Source organism: Lagenorhynchus albirostris, chromosome 12, assembly GCF_949774975.1.
Source record: "Lagenorhynchus albirostris chromosome 12, mLagAlb1.1, whole genome shotgun sequence".
NCBI classification, from domain to species: domain Eukaryota; kingdom Metazoa; phylum Chordata; class Mammalia; order Artiodactyla; family Delphinidae; genus Lagenorhynchus; species Lagenorhynchus albirostris.
This window is the reverse complement of record NC_083106.1, coordinates 16,797,381-16,818,521: the sequence shown is the minus strand read 5'-3', so window position 1 is coordinate 16,818,521 and position 21,141 is coordinate 16,797,381. Positions and strand designations below refer to the sequence as shown.

At 47.4% G+C, this 21,141-nt stretch overlaps 1 protein-coding gene across 8 annotated transcripts in view; it reads left to right on the top strand.

The window, feature by feature from the left end:
- SASH1 (SAM and SH3 domain containing 1) overlaps nucleotides 1-21,141 on the top strand; it is a 324,331-nt gene that overhangs the window by 233,528 nt on the left and 69,662 nt on the right. For all 8 annotated transcript variants that reach the window (XM_060168292.1, XM_060168298.1, XM_060168294.1 and 5 more), the window contains 2 exons: nucleotides 18,069-18,109; nucleotides 19,847-19,933. In XM_060168292.1, coding sequence (XP_060024275.1) covers nucleotides 18,069-18,109; nucleotides 19,847-19,933 — 128 coding nt within the window. The remainder of the gene's footprint in view (nucleotides 1-18,068; nucleotides 18,110-19,846; nucleotides 19,934-21,141) is intronic.

Sequence of the window (21,141 nt, the reverse complement as noted above, 5' to 3'; positions counted from 1 at the left end):
CTACTCCAGGTGAGACCCTTAACGCTCTTCTCATGAACTGGAAAAGAGCATCCAGGAAGGTACTCCCTAAAGTACAGTTAGGCGATTAGGTCCCGTCACACTGAGAGGATGCTGAGATCCCCTCAGGGACACTTAGAATTTAGGATCTCTGCAGGTTTTCACCTTTGTGATCAAAACCCGCCCCCCGCCGCCTCCTCCGCCCCCCTCCCCCCCATAGAGCACCAGCTCATCTTTACTGCTGCATCTCCCAGTTTCCCAGCCACATGACCCAGTTCCAGACCCAGGGGATGCTCTTGTTTCCAAATGCCTCCTGGGTTGTCTGGAGTTCCTGCCTTGAAAGCATTTCCTTCTTTTAAGTCCTGTTTTAAGGACTGCTTCTCCTTGAATGCTTTCTCAGTCCCGTCGCCGGCTGTATTCTTTCCACCTCTTGGAATCCAGTAGCAACTTTGTGTGGATTTGATGTCTCTTAATGTACTGTCACGTGTATCATCATCATCGTTGTTGTCAACATTATAGCACTGCTTCTTGGGTTATTTATGTGTATTGGGCGCTGGTGCTAGTCACTTTTATTGTAGGTTATCATTTAATTTTTCATGAACTCATTGAGATACGTACTATTTTTGAGGATAAGTACCTTGCCTAAGGTCCCAGAGCAAGAGACAAAAATCCTAATCTGGTCAAAGTGCCGTTATAGCCTTGGGGTTAAGATGCCTGGCCTGAAAGCAGATTCTCTGGGTTCATAGCCAGGTGCTTTCTTCCAGCTCTTCAGCTCTTGGCTAGTGACTTACCTTCATATCTACAGATTCCACAACTATAAAAAGGATAACCATTACAGGACTGGCCTCAGTCAGCTATCAAGCATCTAATAGGCGCTCAACAATCTTGTCTGTTGTCACTGTCTGTTCCGTCTGACCCAAGTTCATGCCCTTGCCCCTGGCTCTAGCCCCTTGTGCACTTTTCTAATCCCACCCAACCCAGCATGATCGTGGGCTCCTTGAGGCCATGAACTCATTCTCTTCCTCTCTTTGGATTTTCTTTAATATTCAGAACAGTGGTTTGCATAGAGCAAGTGCTCATGAAATACTTGCATCAAATTTATTAAATGCCCCCAGTACTTGGAAGTAAGATTAAAACTGGATTATCTCCAGGACCGGAATTACAGAAGACCTACTTTGGTCTCACCTGTTAGCTAGCATATGCCAGTGTCTCCCTAAAATGATAGCAGTGTCATATGAAGTCAGTGCTTTCTGCTCGTGAATATTAGGATTAAAAAGACACCTGTTAAAAGCATTTTAATAAACATGTAGTGGAGAGAATGGTAGTTTCCACAGATCCCCAGATCTCTTTCTAAGAGCTGCCCCTCCCCTTCGCACCCAATTCCATTCTGCAGTCTTGTTCAAGTTGGGCTCCACATACCATCTCCAGATAAAGGTATGATATGGAGAAGCACACAAAATATTCATTTTAAAAATCCTGAAAATGTTGTAAACCTGCAGTTTTGTTGGGAAAGGACACTTGTTTTATTTTATTCTTAGTAACAGATTTATTGAGATATAGTTCACATACCGTACAACTCACCTGTTAAAAAGTATACAAGTCAGTGGGTTTTAGAATGTATATTCGCAGGGTTTCTGCGACTGTCACCACAGTCAGTTTTGGAGTATTTTTGTCAGTTCAAAAAGAATTCCTGAAATGTGTAAGAAATTTCAGAAGTTGTTTTTGAAGTGGGACCTCTTCCTCAGTCAGCTCGTCCCCAGCGCCTGGGCTTGAGGAGACGGGCTCAGGCTTCATCCGTCTGTGGAAGCCCCCTGAGGGCAGGGGCTGAGGCCTGTGGTCACGTTGGCTCCTGTGTGACGGGCGGGGCTCTCTTTCTCATTGGTAAACGTGAGCTCTAGAAGCCCACATGCACGGTGATTGGTTATCAGTCGTCCTTGGGAACAGACCAGAGTCAGTGAGAATTGCTGAGGAGGCCTGCGAGTTTGCTGGGAAATCCAGGTCAAGCCGTGTCCCCCGGAGCGGAGACTAATGCATCCCGTTTCCACATCCTGTTTGTGGCAGAGCTGTGGGGTGTGGAGGGGAACACCACTACTTTCCCGTGGGGAAAGAGCACGTGTGGGGAGTGCAGCAGCCTTGTGGAGGCACGTTCTTCAGAATGGCTCACAAGTCGGTTCTGCCCGGTTCAGGTGGGTGTGTCCCCACTGTCCCCCCCAGGAAAGGGAGATGAGCGCTCGTGGCCCATTAGAGCAGCACCAAAGGCGACTCGGGCCCCCAGTGTCTGGTCCTTGGAGCTCACGGGGAGGAGGGGGCGAGGTGAGACAGGCAGACAGCAAACTTAAGTTTCAGAAGGTAAGTAGGCTGCGCGAAGAGCCCAGCGTCAGCACATGCATTCTGTATTCCTCTGCTTTCATCAGCTGAGCAGTAGCCATCTGCCAGGGCTGTGGACATGAGGGCAAGGTCACTGCCCAGGGGCTGGGCTTCCAGTCTGTCTGTGATTGTCACCCCTCCAGGCTTCAGCTCCCAGTGACACGGCAGGGAGTCTGAGTCAGGGGGTCTCCGGGTTCCTTCTAGCCTGGGCCATCGCTCATTTTCTGACCCATTCCGAAACACGCCGGGCACCGGCCAGCGTTGCGCGGACTCTCCGCGTTCGCTGTCGCTCATGTCAGCTTTGGTGTTGGACAGAACCTGAGCCTGAATGTAAGCTCTGCTAGTTGTGGGATTTAAATTCTCCAAGCCTCGGGTTCCTAATCGATAAAACGTGCAGGATAAAAGCTCCTTCCGAGGGTGGTTGTGTGACATACCCAGTGCCGTGCCTGCCCAGGTAGGTGCCGTTCTCTCCCCAGCCGCAGAAGGTAGGGTGCTTGCACCTGTGGTTTCCGTCCTGCGTCTCAGTAGACGGTGCCAGACACGCAGCTCGTAGTGGCCACGGTCACTTACAGTGCGCCTCTCCCCCATGAGCTTTCCTGTCCTTTCAACGCCCCGAAGATAGGAGGGTGGGGGAGGGCTGGGAGACAACCACCGCTTTCACAGAGCCCGTGCGGTCGCAGCGTGCTGAAATATGTGTTTGTGTGGGCCGCACACGTGTGTGTTCCATCGCGCAGCATACTTGAGGGGCTCAACATTCCGGGACGCAGGGGCTCCAAGTAAGAGCAGCTGTGCGAGAATCCTCCACCTCAGCTGTTTCCCTCTGAAAACTCTGTGGCCCCGAGCTCCGTCTGGTGAGGGAGCCTCCAGCTGACCCAGCCCAGCTTGAGTCCACGTGCCTGGGCTGCATCGAGCGACTGCAGGAGGTATTGAGCACGCAGAGGTGGCCACTGATGACTGTCTGTCCTGCAGGAGAGGTGACCAGGACACGGGGCCGGGGAGAAGGGGGGCTATCGGTAGATAAATAGCATTCCTTTCCTAGCAGGAATAAGGGAGGACCCATACCTACAACTTACGTGTGGGAATCCTCCTAACAACACTATCATGTAGATGGTAGTTGGCAGTTCAGGAAACCGAGGGTTAGAAAGACTAAATGACACACCAAGATCACGAGTCCAAACCCTGGTTGAGGCAGTGGTGGAATTCCAATCCAGATCTGTTTATCTGCCAGCGCCAGGCCTTTATCATAGACTCCACCACCAGGACCACACAAGGATGGATGCACTTACGGAAGACAGGTGATGGGCTAGGGCTCTAGTGAAGTTTAATTGAATAAGCACTTTTCATGTTTCGGCTGTGTGGACGAATATGCTAGGCCCTGGAACGATGGACAGGATAGGAAAGGTCGCCGTCCTCTGACACCCCGAAGAAGACAAGACACAGTGATAGGATACCCTGTGTGCACAGTGCCGAGGGACTGGAGGAGGAGGGACCGCCCACCCCTGCAGGGAGGGGCGGGGCCGAGAGCCACATAAATTCCCCATCAGTCAGGGTTCTGTTGGAGAAGCAGACGTTAGGATCACGTCGTTATAGCATTGTGACCTCACGTGTCTGTGCAGGCTGCTCCCTCTTTGTCCGGTGATGTGGCCTGAAGTCCGCAGGACTGGCACTTGGGGCAGAAATGATGTGGGAAAGTGAGGAAAGAGGACAGATTGCCGCCTGCAAGGGGGGGCTGAAACCCAGTCATCTTCACTACCGCCCAGCAAGCTCCAATGTCAGGAACCTGCAGGAGGGGCTGGCGTCCTTCCCCGGGAGGGAAACAAGCCACAGGCCCAGGATCGGAGACCCCGAGGAGGAGACTGGGCAGAAATGCGAGCACTGCAGCCCAGCTGCTGCCCTGCCACTCGGTGACCCAGGGGACACGTGACGACATGTGTTGGCCTCAGCAGGGCCTCGTGCCCTGCACTGACCCTGAAGCCCAGAAAGAAAACGGCTACCACGCCGCTTCTGCTTTGCGCACCTCACGTGAAACATCTCACGTGGCCCACGCTGACCCACTTGGGGGAGGGGATCAGGGAAACGTAGTCCAGCTGAGCTAAGGTGATGGACTGCAGACCCACCACAGCTCCCCGAGTCGAGGCTCAACCCCGCCCCGACCTTGTCTAAAAGCTTTGTCCAAATAAAACCTCACAGTCAGGGTAACGCTTGAAGCATGTCGGCTGCTTGTTTTAGCTTAGTGTATTCTGTATTCTCTTCTGAAAACCTCGCGGGCAGTACTGCTTTCCATATTTTGGAGGTGGTGGAGTAGAAGGATACAAGGAGGGGGTGGAGAAGGAAGGATGGGGAACGCGTTTCCCATTTTCCAGCGGGTTACAACAGTGGTTCCAAGCACATCCGCGAGGCAGAGTCAGCTGGAGAGCTTGTTGAAGACAGACCCTCGGGCCCCGCCCAGGCCCAATGAATTGGATTCTCCAAACGTGGAACTCTGGAGCCTGTAACAAGTTTCCCAGGAGGTTCTCAAGCAGCAGCCTGGCTTTACGAACTCTGCCAGAACCTGTTTCTCGTCAGTCGGATTGAAGCTCTGTGCTTCTTCTCCACACCTCAGTCATCAGTGGATCCCGGGGCCGCTCAGATGACGCTGGTGGACGTCAGTGATCGTCATGGTGTCCCTGGCAGTGCTGCCTGGTGTCCGAATCATCTCTAGCAGGTGCTCGTGCGTCACTTCAGATAAAGCCACAGAATCAGAAGGAGGAAGGATGTGAAGCGATCCGAGAGCAACGTGAGACCAGCCAGCAGAACTACAAAGTTCAGGGAGGAGTCGGCAGCCCCTTAATGGCTTTGAACGTGGAGGGCACGAGGATGTGACAAAGGAGATGTGTGGGGATCTAAAAATGAGATCTGAATGGTGGCGGATGTTAACTAGACTTACTGTGGTGATGATTACACAATATATACAAATATATCACTGTGTCGTACGCCTGAAACTAATATAAGGTTATACGTCAATTGTACCTCAATTAAAAAAATGAGATCTGAGAAGATAGGAAAGCTTGAGTTCCCATTTTCATAGTATTTATAACATCCAAAAGTTTTTCATCAGCTGTGTCTTGAAGGAATTAGAAGTGAAAAAAAAAACAAAAGAGGGCTTCCCTGGTGGCGCAGTGGTTGAGAGTCCGCCTGCCGATGCAGGGCACACGGGTTCGTGCCGCGGAGCGGCTGGGCCCGTGAGCCATGGCCGCGGAGCCTGCGCGTCCGGAGCCTGCGCTCTGCAACGGGAGAGGCCACAACAGCGAGAGGCCCGCGTACTGCAAAAAAAGAAGGAAAGAAAGAAAGAAAGACTGTGTCAGTGGTTACTGTGGAAAGGACCCGATCCTTTGTGCTGCCAGCCAGGAGACATAGGGCTGGCAGGTGGCTCCCACAGCCCTGTCCTAGAAGGTGGTTGGTCCCCGTGCCTCCAGCACCTGATCAGACGGCCAGGAAGGGCCCGGCATGCCCGCGGCTCTTCCAGCTTTGGCCTTCAGAGGCGGCTTCACTGACTCCCCTGCTCCCTTCCCAACAGCTGACAGAAGAAAGGCTGGCAGCAGCCCTGGACGCCGCATCCCTCCCCAGGTTCCTCTGTGTCCAGATGGCACAGCGGCCAGTGTGGCCGGCGTGGCTTGGGTGATGGCGAATGGGAGCCACTGTTTGTTTCCACTGAGAAAGTTCTGACCCGCTTCCGGAGCCATCGCCATGGAAACAGACTGAAGAGGTCATTGAAAGGAGCCTCTTTTCCTCCTGTCTCCGCATCCTGAGGCTCCGGCGCGTAGGGGCCAGCTCTTTGCAGCCTGGCGTTCCCTGCTGGTCCGTGCAAATTTGAGAAGAATACCAAAGGGCGGTTTTCCTTACGGTGCCAGCGTCTGCTGGGATGAATTACCCCATATGCACCCTGTACCAGGCGGAGCGGTGCAGGGGCCATTGCCGCACCCGTTCCTGAGCTGGGGCCTGCGCCTCGCATACTGATAACCAGACGGCCTTCCAGAGGAGCAGGCAGGTGCTTCCCTGTTGATCCAGCCAGCCTCAAATCTCAGCCACGTTTCCTTGCAGAAAAGCCTTTCTTGGACCACATATTTATTACACATATGCAGTAAATTTTCAAGGGGAAATAACTAGAAGGAAGGAATAATTGTGCTCTATTTACGGAATAAACAGCAGCCATTAAAAATGTAAACAAAGCTACTTACAGGTTTTTTCTCATTTTATAAAAACTAGCTTTTGTGGTGAAAATAATGTGATAAAATCCTGTTTCGTTTTATTTTGGTTTTGACAGTAATTTAGTAATTCTGAAGATAATAAAAACCTAAATAAAATATAAAATTTGGGACTTCCCTGGTGGCACAGTGGTTAAGAATCCGCCTGCCAATGCAGGGAACACGGGTTCGAGCCCTGGTCCGGGAAGATCCCACATGCCACGGAGCAACTAAGCCCGTGCGCCACAACTACTGAGCCTGTGCTCTAGAGCCTGTGAGCCACAACTACGGAAGCCCGTGTGCCACAACTGCTGAAGCCTGCTAGAGCCCGTGCTCCGCAGCAAGAGAAGCCACTGCCATGAGAAGCCCGCTCACCTCAATGAAGAGTGGCCCCTGCCCGCCACAATTAGAGAAAAGCCTGCGCCCAGCAATGAAGACCCAACGCAACCAAAAAAATAAAAATTAAAGTTCGCATCGAGGTCGTTAAAGGAAGGCATTGGTTTTTACTGTTTACACCAAAACGAGAATGAACAGAAGTTCAAGACCTCTTTTTTTTTTTTAATGCTTTAATTTGTATGCCTGTTGAGGAAACATCGAAAGTCAGAGCTTGACCTGGGGCTGCAGCCTCCTGCGGCCAAGTCACAAGCTTAAGTTGCCCTGTCAGTGCCAGTAAATGCACATCGTTTTGGCTTCGGGCTCACGGTGTCGTGAATCTGGTTTTCAGTGGGAAGGACATTGCATTGGACGTCAGAAGAGCTGAGTTTAAGCCCCAGCTCCGTGACTTAGGGACAAGTCACTTCCATGAGTACTCCAGGCCTCAGTCTCTCCATCTGTGTAATGGGGCTAGTTCTTTTCAGGGTCTCTGTGAGCCTGAAATCTGATGCGATACATATGAATGTGCTTGATGAACCCAGACCAATGCTTTATAGAAGTTTGTCGTTTTTACTTCTTAACAAGCAAATCTGCAGTGCTGAGGCACAGGGGGGCATATTTTTTCGTATAGCAAGGAGTCTGGAGGTAGGTCTTCCAAGGAATTATTTCCTCTACTCCCGTTTCCTTAGTATGTGACTTTCTTCCTTATAATAAAATGACAACTGCTGGGGCATTCTGCCCATGTTTCAGGCAGCACCAAGGGAGAGGGCAAAGGGCAAAAGATGTGTGAAGACTGAGTCGTTTCTTCTCACTGTGAAAACACTAGCTTTCCCAGAAACACCCTGCTGTAAAGTTCCAGTTATGTCTTCTCGGGCAACCCAGACACCTGGCCTCCACATGCTGCAAGGGAGTGTGGGTGGGTGAGTAATTTAACAGGGCACACTGCCACCCAAGCAAAATCAACGTTCTCCCAGTAAGAATGAAGACGAGAATGGATATTGAACGGAAGTCAACTGGCCTTGCCAGTGATGAGCACTCACTCAACCGTTCGTGTCTCGCAGTGCGTCAGTATAATCTACCGAATTATCTTGTATGCTCCTGAAGGTATGGACCGTGCTGTGTGCATCTCCTTCATCCAGCTGTGCAGGGCTTCATTATCTGTACCAAACATGAAACACTGAGCAAGAAATCATCCTTGGTTGTTTTTCTAAGAGACTGATTAGTTATTGATGCCTTTTTATATGAACTTTCATAAAAAGATAATATTACATACCCTCCACTGTGTCGCGTGGACATTCTGAAGATAAGTTACTAAATCTGAAGGACTTGGGAAGGCATTTATAACTTCTCGGAGCTGAGATAGATGCCGGTACTTTCCACAGTGCCATGAGCACCACAGCTGGCATCCACAGCCAGGTTTTAGACAGGTTAGACCCAGCAGGCCACAGATGAAGAATATGGCCCAGATGGAAAAGAGAAGACGCGCTGAGAGGCTTTGGAAACCTTGGAGGATGACCATCTGGGATCCCAGGTTGGACTTGCCCTGCCCCCAGCACCCATCTGTGGGCATGTTGAGCTCTGCACTTCTGCACTTTGTATAGTCTTAGCGGGAGTGAAGTTGTGGCAGTGACACAACTAGGCCGTGGGCCTCCATTGTGGAGAGATGGCTTTCGGCTGCTTTTAAGACAAGAAACTCAAACTTCTGACAGTGTCCTGCACCATTAACTTTCGGCACAAATTACCAATTGGTGAATGAAAGGACACCCATCTCTTTCAATGCACCTTTGTGAAGGATTTGCAGACTCAACAGGGGTGGAGCCCTGCTCTTGGCCTGGAGAGCTTGTTGGTCACCTCCGAGGTGCCAGAGAGCCAACCCCTTCCATGTTGAGAAACTGAGTGCGTTCTAGAGAAGGACTATGAGAGACATGACCCCATAAGGAGAGCTGGGTGAGAGCAGAGGCCGGCAGTCGTGATCGCTGGCTTCTTGGTGGTGGTGCTTATCACGTGCAGGCATGTTCTAAACACCATGCAAGTCACAGTTCACTGAAACCTCTAGAAAACCCATATGATCAGTAATAATATTGTCCCCATCTTGCACAGGCTGAAACTGGGATTCAGTGGGACCAAGTGGCTGGTCCAGAGTTGCTAGTTAGTAAATGGTAGAGCTGTCTTTGAACACTGGCAACTGGACTCCAGAACCCACCTCGTGAGCCGTTGTGCTGGGCTGCTTCCTGGGTCGTGGCCTCAGAGAAACATTAGAGATAATGTCATTCATGTCTAGATGCCAGTGAGCTGCCCATGCATCTCTGTGTTGACATCATGTCCCATCATTCGTGTATTTTTTTTCATTTTAAGAAAAACACGGACTGCTTTCGTAAAGTGCAGTTGAGAAGTGGAAGAGGAATCACTATGTCCATTCTAACTACGTGAGAACAGTTAGTGTTAAAAAAAAAAAAAGGCATGCTTTGCAGCAGAAGAGATCTTGTTCAAATACCTAGAACTTCCACGTCCCTAATGTAATTAGCAGAGGATTGAGGGATAACAAAAGTGATTGTTGTTGGAAGGCAAGCTGCACACCCAGTCTTTCTATTTTTCTGGATAAGACGCTCCTCTTGAGACATCTTGTATGGAAGGAATAGGCTCACCTAAACTGATTCTGATGGCAGGTTTTTTTTGTTTTGTTTCTTCTGCGGTACGCGGGCCTCTCACTGTTGTGGCCTCTCCCATTGCGGAGCACAGGCTCCAGACGCGCAGGCTCAGCGGCCATGGCTCAGGGGCCCAGCCGCTCCGCGGCATGTGGGATCTTCCTGGACCGGGGCACGAACCCGTGTCCCCTGAATCGGCAGGCGGACTCCCAACCACTGCACCACCAGGGAAGCCCAGGATGGCAGTTTTAAAACCAAAGATATTATAAAGCAGAGGGTAGAATAAGAAAAATTTGAAGAGGCCAAAACTCATGGCTAGAAATTTCAAACTTTTCAAATGTTCTTTTAGCACTTTCCAAGTGTGAGAATTTGATTTGTTATCTGATAAGAGACCCTCATGAAATTGGAATTAAAGATTAGGTGGTATTCTCTTTTGGGGTGGGTGGGGCCTGTACTGCACAGCTTGTGGGATCTTGGTTCCCCAACCCGGGATCGAACCTGCGTCCCCTGCAGTGGAAGCGAGGCGCCCTAACCGCTGGATTGCCAGGGAATTCCCTGGTATTCTTGCTTTGGGACAATATCCACTCTTAAACCTGGAAACCCTGCCATTTCTTTTGGAAAGTTAATATTACATGATTGATGGGCCCCAATTATTTCCCATGATATGTATCCATATGGAAATCTACTCAACATAAATGAAGAATTATTTAGTATACACTGTGTTGAACACAGTCATCTAAATTGGTACAGTTCTTACTGCTTAAGGAAGTCAGTAGGATATAAGCAAATATTAATTATACTATGCTGAAAAAATGGATAAAGTGTGTTGGAATCTTGTTCAATTGTTGTGATTTCTTTTTATTTTTTGGAAAATATGAAATTAAAAAAATTTTTTTATTGGAGTATAGTTGATTTACAATGCTGTGTTAGATGGTTTTTGTGTCTTTTTTTTTTTAATTCCGAGAAAAACATGAATTGCTTGTATGAAGTGAGATTGAGAAGAGGACGAGAAATCACTACATCCGTCCAAATTTTTTGAGGCAAGTTAATGTAAGAAAAATAAGAAAGAGGAACCTTGGGGATTCAGAAACTGCTGGAGTCTAGGATAGGGGCTGAGTAGCGGCAGCGCTCAGTGGGATGAGGGTGGTGTAATCCTGCCCAAAGACCAAGCATATTCGTGTGTTTGAGGCAGCTCTGGGGAGTAGTTACAAGAGGTCACATTTACTGCGACCTCACCAAGTGCCAGGCACTGCCCTAAGCCCTTTATATTCACTGTCTCCTGTAATTCTCCTAACAACCCACCAAGGGAGGTACAGTTTTTACACCACAGTTTTACTGCACATAAAAAGGGAAAATACGGCTTAGGTTTGCGGCTGTCACGGGTGGGCCTGACTCCTGAGCGTGTGAGCACTGAGCCTGTGCAGTGTCGGCCACGGCCTTGGATTTGGTTTCTGCCTTGATCACTTAGGAAGGTGACCTTGCAACAAAAAGCCAGAATGTACAGGCCAGGAATAGACTGTGAAACGAAAGAAAAAGCCCGTGTGGAGAGTGTGTTCACCAGGGTGACAGCATGTCGCCAGCGTTGTCATCGGTACTGAATATTCAGGGAGTTCTAACAATAAAACAGCTGCTTGGCAGGAGAGTTACCTTCCATCCCAGCCAGTAAATTGGCAAGCTAATTTCCATTGTGTGTATGAAATATAACGGTTATTGGCTGGGCAGGGCCCCATCAAGGGTAAAGCAAGAGATTAACGGAGAGCACGGAATTTAAGGAGGCACTCGCTCCCTGCAACCCCCCAACCCCACGAGTGAGCGCCCAGCACTGGGGACCCTCCATGTCGGATGCCTTATCCCAGCCCTTACCCCATGGCTGGGGGAAGGGTGACCCTTAAATTTTCATGGCAGACAGTGGATAGTGTGAGCTGAATTTTGTTTCATGGTTATTCCTATTAAATAGAGAAGAAATGCTCCTATATGAAAAATATCTTTGCTACCCAAAGGATAATAAGAAATGTCAAATTAAGGAATTACCTATTTTACACAAAATGATTTGTCACTAAATATGAAAAATATAAATATGAGTAGTTTGTTATATTTAGGTAAAGGTATAAAGCAAAAGAAGGGAATTCCCTGGCAATCCAGTTGTTAGGACTTAGTGCTTTCACTGCTGGGGACCAGGTTTGATTCCCGGGTCAGGGAAGTAAGATCTCACAAACCACGTGGTACGGCCAAAACGAGAAAAAAAAAAAAGAATAAAGCAAAAGAGAATATTAACTACTAAAAAGGCCCTCAACCCATTTACCTTCTTCTCCCTCCCCCGTGCACGTATAATTCAATAACACAGATGCCTCAGTCCTTTTTCTGTATCTTGAGGAAAATTGCTGCTGGCTTTGGGGACTGCCTTGGCAGGCCAGGGGATGATGCAGTCAAAGACCCAGACACAGCAAAAGCTCTGATTCAAAATCCAGCAGGAAATAAACTAATAATGTATGTTAGCGTATTTCCGGAGACTGACGATAAAGGAACCTTTAAAACCTCTTAAGTATACATTTTCCAGTAACATGTAACACATGGTCCTTTCTTAGAAATGAGGTTAGAACAGTTTTTCTTTTGTTTTTTGTTTGGTTATAATGAAGTTTCTGGACAGTCCATTGGAACAAAAACACAAAGTCTATTTTAGGAATTCCTTTATGCGTGGGCATTTGTTATACCTTTCTGGTGTGTCAGCCTCAGTATGTAACAGCGAGATAGAGCTGTCTCTGCCTGGAGGTACCTTAGGCGATTTATCTGTAAATAGAAGAAGAAAAATGGGTTTGAGCCAAATGATGTGGCTTCCTTTCCTTCGACAAGCAGACAGGAGGACCATGCAGTAGTAACACAACCGAATCCTGAAAAGTGTTTTTGAAATACTTAGTTCTTATAAACCCATTGGCCATGTTCACATTTGGGGTTGAACACGTGCTCTGTCCTCACAAATCCTTCTGAGTGTCATGCCAGGAACTTACCCAAGAACCAGGGTAGTGTATCATGTGATGTGATTTTCTTTCATGTAAATGAGAAGCAATGTGTTCAGTGAAGTGGGTGAACTCAGACCCACAGTTAAGTCTCTGACCGCCTCTGTGTCCTTAGGCAAGGTGGACTCCTATATACAAACGTGAAGAATTTCGTTTTGACCTTTGTTAGTTTCCTCTTTCATTCTGGTCTTATGTGGATCTCTGCTGTGAAGCAATAGATTCAATGGAAAAATAGAGCAACCTAGAATTTACCCTGTATGGTGTCTGAGGCAGCAGTATCATCTGTGTTAAATTGATTTTAGTATTATTCTAGCCAGAAAGGTAAAAGTGTACTTCCCTGGTTTTCCTTCTCTCCACTGGCCCCTCCCCAGAAGTCCCATTGCCTGTTTCCCCTTCTTTTCCTGACCCATAAAAATTGAATTGCTCTTGAGCTCAGCCTCGGCTTCTGTTCAGTTTCAGTTGGTCTCCTGGCTTAAAATATCCAAGTGACTTCCAAATTCTTAACGCCAGTCCTCAATGAGTCCCCTGAGCTTAGACTCACATATCCAACTATCTCACTAATATCTCTGCAGGGATGTTCAACAAACACCTCAAACTGAACGTGGCCAAAGTAGACCTCTTACTTCCTCCTTTCTTTCCCTACCAGTCTTCCCCAGTGGAGGGAGTGGATGTCATGCCAGCTTATCATTGAGGTATCTGCTCACCTGTCACCTCTTCAGAGAGGGCTTCTCTGTCCATCCTTTCTAGAATTCTCCCTACTTCTTGATCTGCACCCCCATCCTAGCTGCAAGGGAACAGGGATCTTACCCATCTTTTATTTACTGCTATGATCTCAGTGCCGCAGGGGTGCCAGACTCAGAATGAGAGCTTGATAAATATTTATTGAATGAAAGAAGCAATGAATAAATGAATGAGTGAAAATGAAGGAAGGAAGCAATTTAACAAAGAATTTGCTAAAGACTGGAGTGTAGGATGAAAAGAATTGGTTCAGTTCTGGGGATGCTGTCCCTTAAATTGATTTTTTGATCTAATTCATGTATTCCTTATAATTTTCTGAAATGAATTTGACCTTCAGGGAGGACTAGAGTAGTTTTAGCGGTCTTGAGGAAAGTTTACACTTATGCAGTTTTGGGGTCTAATAGTAGTAGTTATTGATGAAAAGGTAGTAAGATTGAGTTCAGAGACTTTAAATGCAAAACTATTAAATGCTTTAATAGATTCTCAAAGTGCAACCGAATATTAATTATTGCTTCCCAGTCGTTGAAATCTGCATGGAAATCCCCATCCTTTTTACCCTGTTAACAGTGAAAGTGATGGCTAGAAATAGGCTGCCATTTTCGTCTGCAGTATCTGGCTGGCTGGGAGGATGTATTACGAGGAGGCCTCTTTGTTTTGTTTTTATAAATTTATTTATTTTATTTATTTTTGGCTGCATTGGGTCTTCAGTGCTGCGTGCGGGCTTTCTCTAGTTGCGGCGAACGGGGCTACTCTTCATTATGGTGCGTGGCCTCTAGACGTGCAGGCTTCAGTAGTTGTGGCTCGTGGGCTCTAGAGCACAGGCTCAGTAGTTGTGGCACACGGGCTTAGTGGCTCTGTGGCATGTGGGATCTTCCCGGACCAGGGCTTGAACCCAAGTCCCATGCATTGGCAGGCGGATTCTCAACCACGGCGCCACGAGGGAAGCCTGAGGAGGCCTCTTTAGAACTGACTTCTGAGCATTAATTTCTTCCACCAGGAGATAAGTAAATGACCCCTTCCACCTGCTGCCATCCGAATTTGGAATTTGGTGACATCATTGATTTTTGTTCTGCTGGATGAATTTTATAATCAGTCTCAAGGAGAAAGGAGATGGCATTTTGCATTGTTGCTCTGCCAGCTTCTGTTGGCAGGGAAAATTCACTGCATCCAAATTAAACTTGATATGGCATCATTTTACCCCCTTTGTAAATTGATGAGTTGGGCCTCGTGCTTATGAAACATTGGCTTGCTATCTTTGACCAGTATCTAGATTGTGAACTGGTGAAATTTTACATACAAAATCCCCACTGGCTACCATAAGCAAGTTGAATAAAGAAGCTACAGTGCCATCTGCTGGCATTCTGGGGGAAATGCAAATGATGACTAGGAGAAGCACCTCTTATGTAACAAATAGATTAAAATATGCAAACCCAAGGGTAAATATTCAAAACACATGATAATTTGAAGAAGGTAGATAAAAATAATGAAAAAGTTGTAAGCCAGCTTTTTATAGAGGAAAATACAATTATATTTTGTGATAACTATGTAATAGTGAGAACATAACTTTTCTGTAGTATGAATTTTGGAGTGTTTTTACAGTATTAGATATTCCCATTGGGCGGAACGAGTGAAAAATGGGTTGAAAACTTAGAAATGAGCCTTTGGATTTTTGAAGAATCGTACTGAGACAGGCAGTTTTATATACACTTCATGCAGATAGGGAGAGTCAGGTGTATTTTGGAAAGACAGCCAGTCTAGCGATCCCTCAGTACAGCTCCTTGCTGGTCTGTAACCAGTCAGGGAAACGTGCGCCACTTCTGTAATTTCTGGAGACCATGGTTTTCTGTAAAATTGGGATTGGATTAAACGATGGGCAGAATTCCTTACAACTCGATGAAGTTATTATTCTAAATCAACAAAGGACTGAAGAAAAGTACTATTTCTTTAGACCATTTTCCCTTGAAAATATTTCTTTTAGAAAAAGTGAAAGACATATACATATTTTTAGTTTATTACACAGGTAAGTAGTTTATGAAGAGCTAGGGATAGTTGATATAGTTGGTTGTAAGCGGTTAGGTCCTTAGTGTGAGTATAAAAATAAATGTGCCACTACCTTTGCCCTCAGAGGACATCTACAGAAAGCTTGGTGATGGCGCTGGTAGATCATGGCCAGTTGAAGTAGGGTGGGCTGAGGAGTATTACCATGACTTTGAGCTACAAATGCAACAGAGTAAAATTTAAAAAACAAAATTTAAGTATTCAAACCTTAGCGTAAATATTATTTTCCAAGGATTTCCTGCCTTAATCCCCAGTCAACTAGCCAACTCTACTCAGCTGTCTGCTGGTATTTGCCTTGCTCCTACTTCTGTGGCCTTGAGCACCTTCCTGGCTTGTGTTTTGGTTCCTTCTCTTTTTTTTTTGCGGTACGCGAGCCTCTCACCGTTGTGGCCTCTCCCGCTGCGGAGAACAGGCTCCGGACGCACAGGCTCAGCGGCCATGGCTCACGGGCCCAGCCGCTCCGCGGCATGTGGGATCTTCCCAGACCGGGGCGCGAATCCGCGTCCCCTGAATCAGCAGGCGGACTCTCAACCACTGCGCCACCAGGGAAGCCCTTTGTTCCTTCTCTTCATCCTCCTCCTCCTCCTTCCTGGCCCTCTCCCCTCCCCCACCTCAGGTCCCCTCCCCCCTCCTCCTTCTGCTGTTACTTCTCCTTCTTTGCCGGTACTTTGTTCATGTTTTGTCACCCTCCCTCCATTGTACATCCCACTTCTTCATGATTGTCCATGTACCTTACAATAGTATCAACGCGTTTTTTCCGAACGAAGGAAACTGAAATAGCTATTTCATAGAAGCCTTTTAAGTAAGTATATGTTTAGGGATTTTCTTTTTTTGTGTGTGGATTGGAGGGAGGAGAGTATATCCTAGAAGCTAAATGTGGCAAAATGTGCCGACGAGGTAGACTTTCCGTACGTTTTCTGCGCGGGCAGCGTGGTAGAAAGGGCAAGAAACTGGGCCTCAAGTCTAGCTCTTCAGCATCCGAGTCCTTTCCCCTGTTTTCTGTTCTTTGCTCTTACTCTGTCCCCGCATGGACAGTAGAGGTCAGGCTTTGGTGCTAGTCAGAAACAATTCTCTTCTCAGAGACGTGGGGTCTGAAGGTGCTTACAGGGCTCAAGTCTTCAGACGGCAGCCGGCAGTCAGCCAGCGTCGATGCAGCTGTTCCAAAGAGAGATGGCTTATCATAGGTGACTCTGCATGAGAGGAAGCCCCCTGCCCCTCTCCTGTCACCTTAATTTCTAGAGGTCCTTTTTACCCGCCAGGTAGGCAGAAAATCACTGCTAAGTGATGGGACGTTCTGCTTCTCTTCCTGATTGTTTCAGTGGAACTCTGGCCTCCCATGCTTTCTCACACTAAAGAGTGTCTCGCCAGATGCCACCTCCACCCTCCATCCGGGTGGATGTACGAGCAGTGAAGGTTCAGGTGTAAACCCCCTGAGCGTCCCTGCTTCTGTTCCGATGCAGGTTCCTTCTTCCTGGTTTTCCTGGTCAGCAAGCTCAGGGACGCTGAACTTGCCCTCTCAGCTCTGGACCCACCTAGCGGAAGATTAATGCTCCGCCTCTGCTCTTCCCCCCCCTTTTTTTTTTTTTCTTGCGGTACGCGGGTCTCTCACTATCGTGACCTCTCCCGTTGCGGAGCAGAGGCTCCGGACGCGCAGGCTCAGCGGCCATGGCTCACGGGCCCAGCCGCTCCGCGGCACGTGGGATCTTCCCGGACCGGGGCACGAACCCGTGTCCCCTGCATCGGCAGGCGGACTCTCAACCACTGCGCGACCAGGGAAGCCCTGCTCTTCCCCTTTTGAGGGAACCAATGTTCACTTTCTTTGGTTTCCCTGCCGTCTTCCTTTACGTTGCTATCTGTCTATGTATATTCTGGAGAAAGGCTTGGTCGCCTGCGTTTGGGGCTGGGCTCACTTTTCAGGTTATTTGAGTTCATCTGTATCCACAGTCACCCACTGGCAGCTAGGGTCGGGGAGGGTGTGGGCCAAATCTGATGCCCAGACATGTGTTAATGAACTTGAACACATTTTTAGAAACACTGAATTATTTGCCATCCTTAAAAATGTGGAGCTCTTGTAAAAGATATGCAGACTTCTGACTTCTCTTTGAAATTGGAAGATCTAGAGAAACACGTAGTGCACTTGCCAGGTGGCAGCAAGGGACCAGAGGAGCTGCATCCTAGCTGCCCCCCTACTTGGGGGCATCCAATCTCCTGTTGCTCGATGTCCACAAACCCCTGCATCCCCCTTATTCGTCCTCCAGGTGACCACTTGACTCATCTGCCAGGTCTATATTCTTATTTTTATTTACCTTCTCTTTCCCACTTACATGAGAGACTTCTCAGTGGCAGTAACTTAACATGTAAATAGTGATTCACAGAAATGGAAGGCGCTTCGGCCATCAGCCAGGGAAGTCCGTTCCCTTCATTTCATACAGGTCTTACCCTGGAGTGAGCCTTTAATTAGTGTTGACAAGTGGCCCCCCAGCCGCTTTCTAGAAAGGCAGCAGATGGCTGGGGAAGGCCATTGATAAACATTCTCTAGAAATTTCCCTGGCCCTCCTCAGTTGATGGATGCTGGGTACCACTAGGTAGGAGGGTTTTCAGTCCTCACATGAAGGTAAAGCTCCCTGGTAATCACACTTGTTTTTCTTTTGTAGGAATCCTCTTCATAAGTCGCACTCGGAAGACAGCTCTGTGGGTCAGTACCACTTTTCTTGGTTTAACCATTTTTAATTAATGATTTTCTTTTAATACTTGGCGGAACACATAAGTATGTGAACATACAAAAACCACAAAGAATCCTTCCACCCAGAAATAAACATTGTTAAGATCTTGAGGTATAGCCTTCCTCTCTTTTTCTGAATTTGTGTGGGTTTCAGAAAAGCATAATATGGCTCGTATTCTACAGTTGAATGTATCCTGAGCATGTTCCTACATGATTGGGTATTTTTTACAGTAAAATTCTTAAGTCTGCGTAATATTCTGTCTTATTGGATGTGCCATAATTGAATCAACCAGTCTCTGCTCTGCTGGGCATGGAAGTTGTTGGCAGTTTTTTCTCTATCACAGAGAAATGATGCTACCACTGAAAATCCTTGAGCCTATCCCTGATCATGTCCTTAGGATAAATCCTTCTGTTTGGAACTTTTGAATGAAAGATTATGCACAATTAAGGTGTTATAAAATCCACTCTTGATTTTGTAACATTTCTTCTGTTTGGGTCTAAGAAGGCCTGGCAGAGTCATCATGATTAGGTGCATAAGTGCTCAAATCAAGCTTTGATTTGGATTTGAATCATGACTACCAACTTTACTAGTTATGACCTTGGGCAAGTCACTTGCCTCTCTAAGCCTCAGTTTTCTCATCCACAAATGGAAACAAGGATACATCATACGTTCATTGTGAGTGAGTATTAAATGAGATATGCCATTAGATACAAAGTGCCTGGATATGCTAAGTGCGGGATAAATGTTAGCTCTTAAGCTGCACCTCCATTTCAGAAACATTAAAATGGGAGAAGGGGAGAGTATAGCTTACAAGAAATACATTCTATTCCCAGATTGCTTGTGATAAAGATTCAAGTAGTGATAATCCTACTTCACTTTGACCTTTCATGGCCGATATTTGCTGTTGTGTTTAGCCCAGAGGCAGCAGGCACCTCCCACATTCTGGGTACAGAGGCAGCCTCAGGCTAGTGGACTCCAGTTTCCTTCTCAGAGTCTTGGGGATTGTCAGAACGTAACGAGGGCATCCCACTTTGACAAATAATGCCCTTAGCCTGGGAGCCCCTTGCGCGGGCTTTCCACGTGTCTGTTTTGTGCCACACTGCCTGGCACCGCCCGTCTAGACTGCGGAAACCAACAGCGCATCACTCCGCAGGACCCTGTTTCCAGTGGCTGTGGAGCAACCAGACACCGAACGGTGACGAAGCCGCAGCTTTGGGTGTGCCCCGTCCACGAGAGCAGACAGGGCTGCTGCTTCTTCATTTTTTTTTTTTTTGGCGGTACGCGGGCCTCTCACTGTTGTGGCCTCTCCCGTTGCGGAGCACAGGCTCCGGCCGCGCAGGCTCAGCGGCCATGGCTCACGGGACCAGCCGCTCCGCGGCATGTGGGATCTTCCCGGACTGGGGCACGAACCTGTGTCCCCTGCATCGGCAGGCGGACTCTCCACCACTGTGCCACCAGGGAAGCCCTTGCCTGCTCTTTTGATGTTTCTTTATTTCTCATCTTAACCCTACTGTACCATTTCTTGCTCTTAGGAAATTTGCATTTCTTTTAAACAACTTTATAGGCATTTCTAAGTCTTTTCACAAACTGAAAGAGAAAAACTGTCTTTTTGTGAAATCAAAGTATTCTTACAAGCTTTGAGTTGTAAGGAAGAGGCTACTTTTGTTATTAATGAATTTATTGCTTGTGCCTTTTTTTTTTTTTTAAAGGAAAAGGAGATTGGAAGAAGAAAAATAAGTATTTCTGGCAGAACTTCCGAAAGAATCAGAAAGGAATAATGAGACAGACTTCAAAAGGTACTGTAACACAGCTAGCAGACAGTAGGTCCTTTTAGCTCTAAAATGTTAAGAAGCCTGGACTGCTAATCTAAATGGATGCTGTAAGTTAGAATAAGTCATTGCATGTGCCCATACGCCGTGCAGCCTTTCTGACATTCCTATCATTACTTTCAGACTTCATCCCAGTGGGTTGTTTTTTTTTCTTTTTTTAAATCAAAGAAATCAAAATGGAAAGAGTTCGCAGTCCTTTCTTTTATAGATCTGACAGCAAAGACCAAATCTTTCCTTTTCTCAATCACATCAACCTCAGGGAGATCTTTACTGGCCAAGATGGACCCTAAAAAGGTCCAGAAAGTCTTAGCATTTGTGAGTTTTGGACCCTCCCCCCTGCCCTGCCGCTTGGGGCCTTTGCAATCTTCTGAACTGCTGATGCTTTTCTGTGGCAGGGACAGTTATGGGGTTGTTACCGTTGGAAACTCTGTCTAATGGGCTGACATCATGGGAATTTGCCCGGGCTGCTTTGTGAAGGCAGTCCTGCCTCCTCTTAGCTGTGTCTTTTGTAGTTGTTTATATAGTAAGTAAATATGTCATCCCTTTGAGGCCCAGTTGTATAATTTATGTTTCTCCAGTATTCAGACAGGGAGGGGAAACGAAGCTACTTCCAGATTCCAGTCTGGCTGGATAAGGTTATCATTAGATGAACATTTTTAGTTGCTCACCACTGACACGACTTATTTTCTTTTACAAAGTCTTGGTGTCCTAGCCTGTGCAGAATGTTTCTCCAGTTATTCCTACACACGGAAACGAGGAACATGGACACAGTGTGTGTCAGTGGCACACCTGGGTTCCTTGGCAGCCATCGGTGGGCTTATTTAAGTTGTCCTGCTGTGAGAGAGTTATCCTTAAGCATTCCCAGTTTTTCATTTTGAGACACACCCAGCATCACTTACGATTCAAAGTAAACCTTGGATTCTAACAAAGTCTTATTTAGAAAGAAAGAAAAGGCGAAAGAGAGAGAAGGGGATGGAGGGAGGAAGCCAACAGTTTACCGGCTCAACGTTCATTTCTTTTTAAACCCAGGCAACTCTCCACCACTCCCCTCCACCACTGGAGGCAAGGCAGATAGTAAAATGCATCAAAGCTGCAGGCTGTCCCCTCCCCTGGCTCACACCATTACTCTTCCCGCACAAGGGGCTGAGTGGCGAAGGGCACTTGAGTGGTGTTTC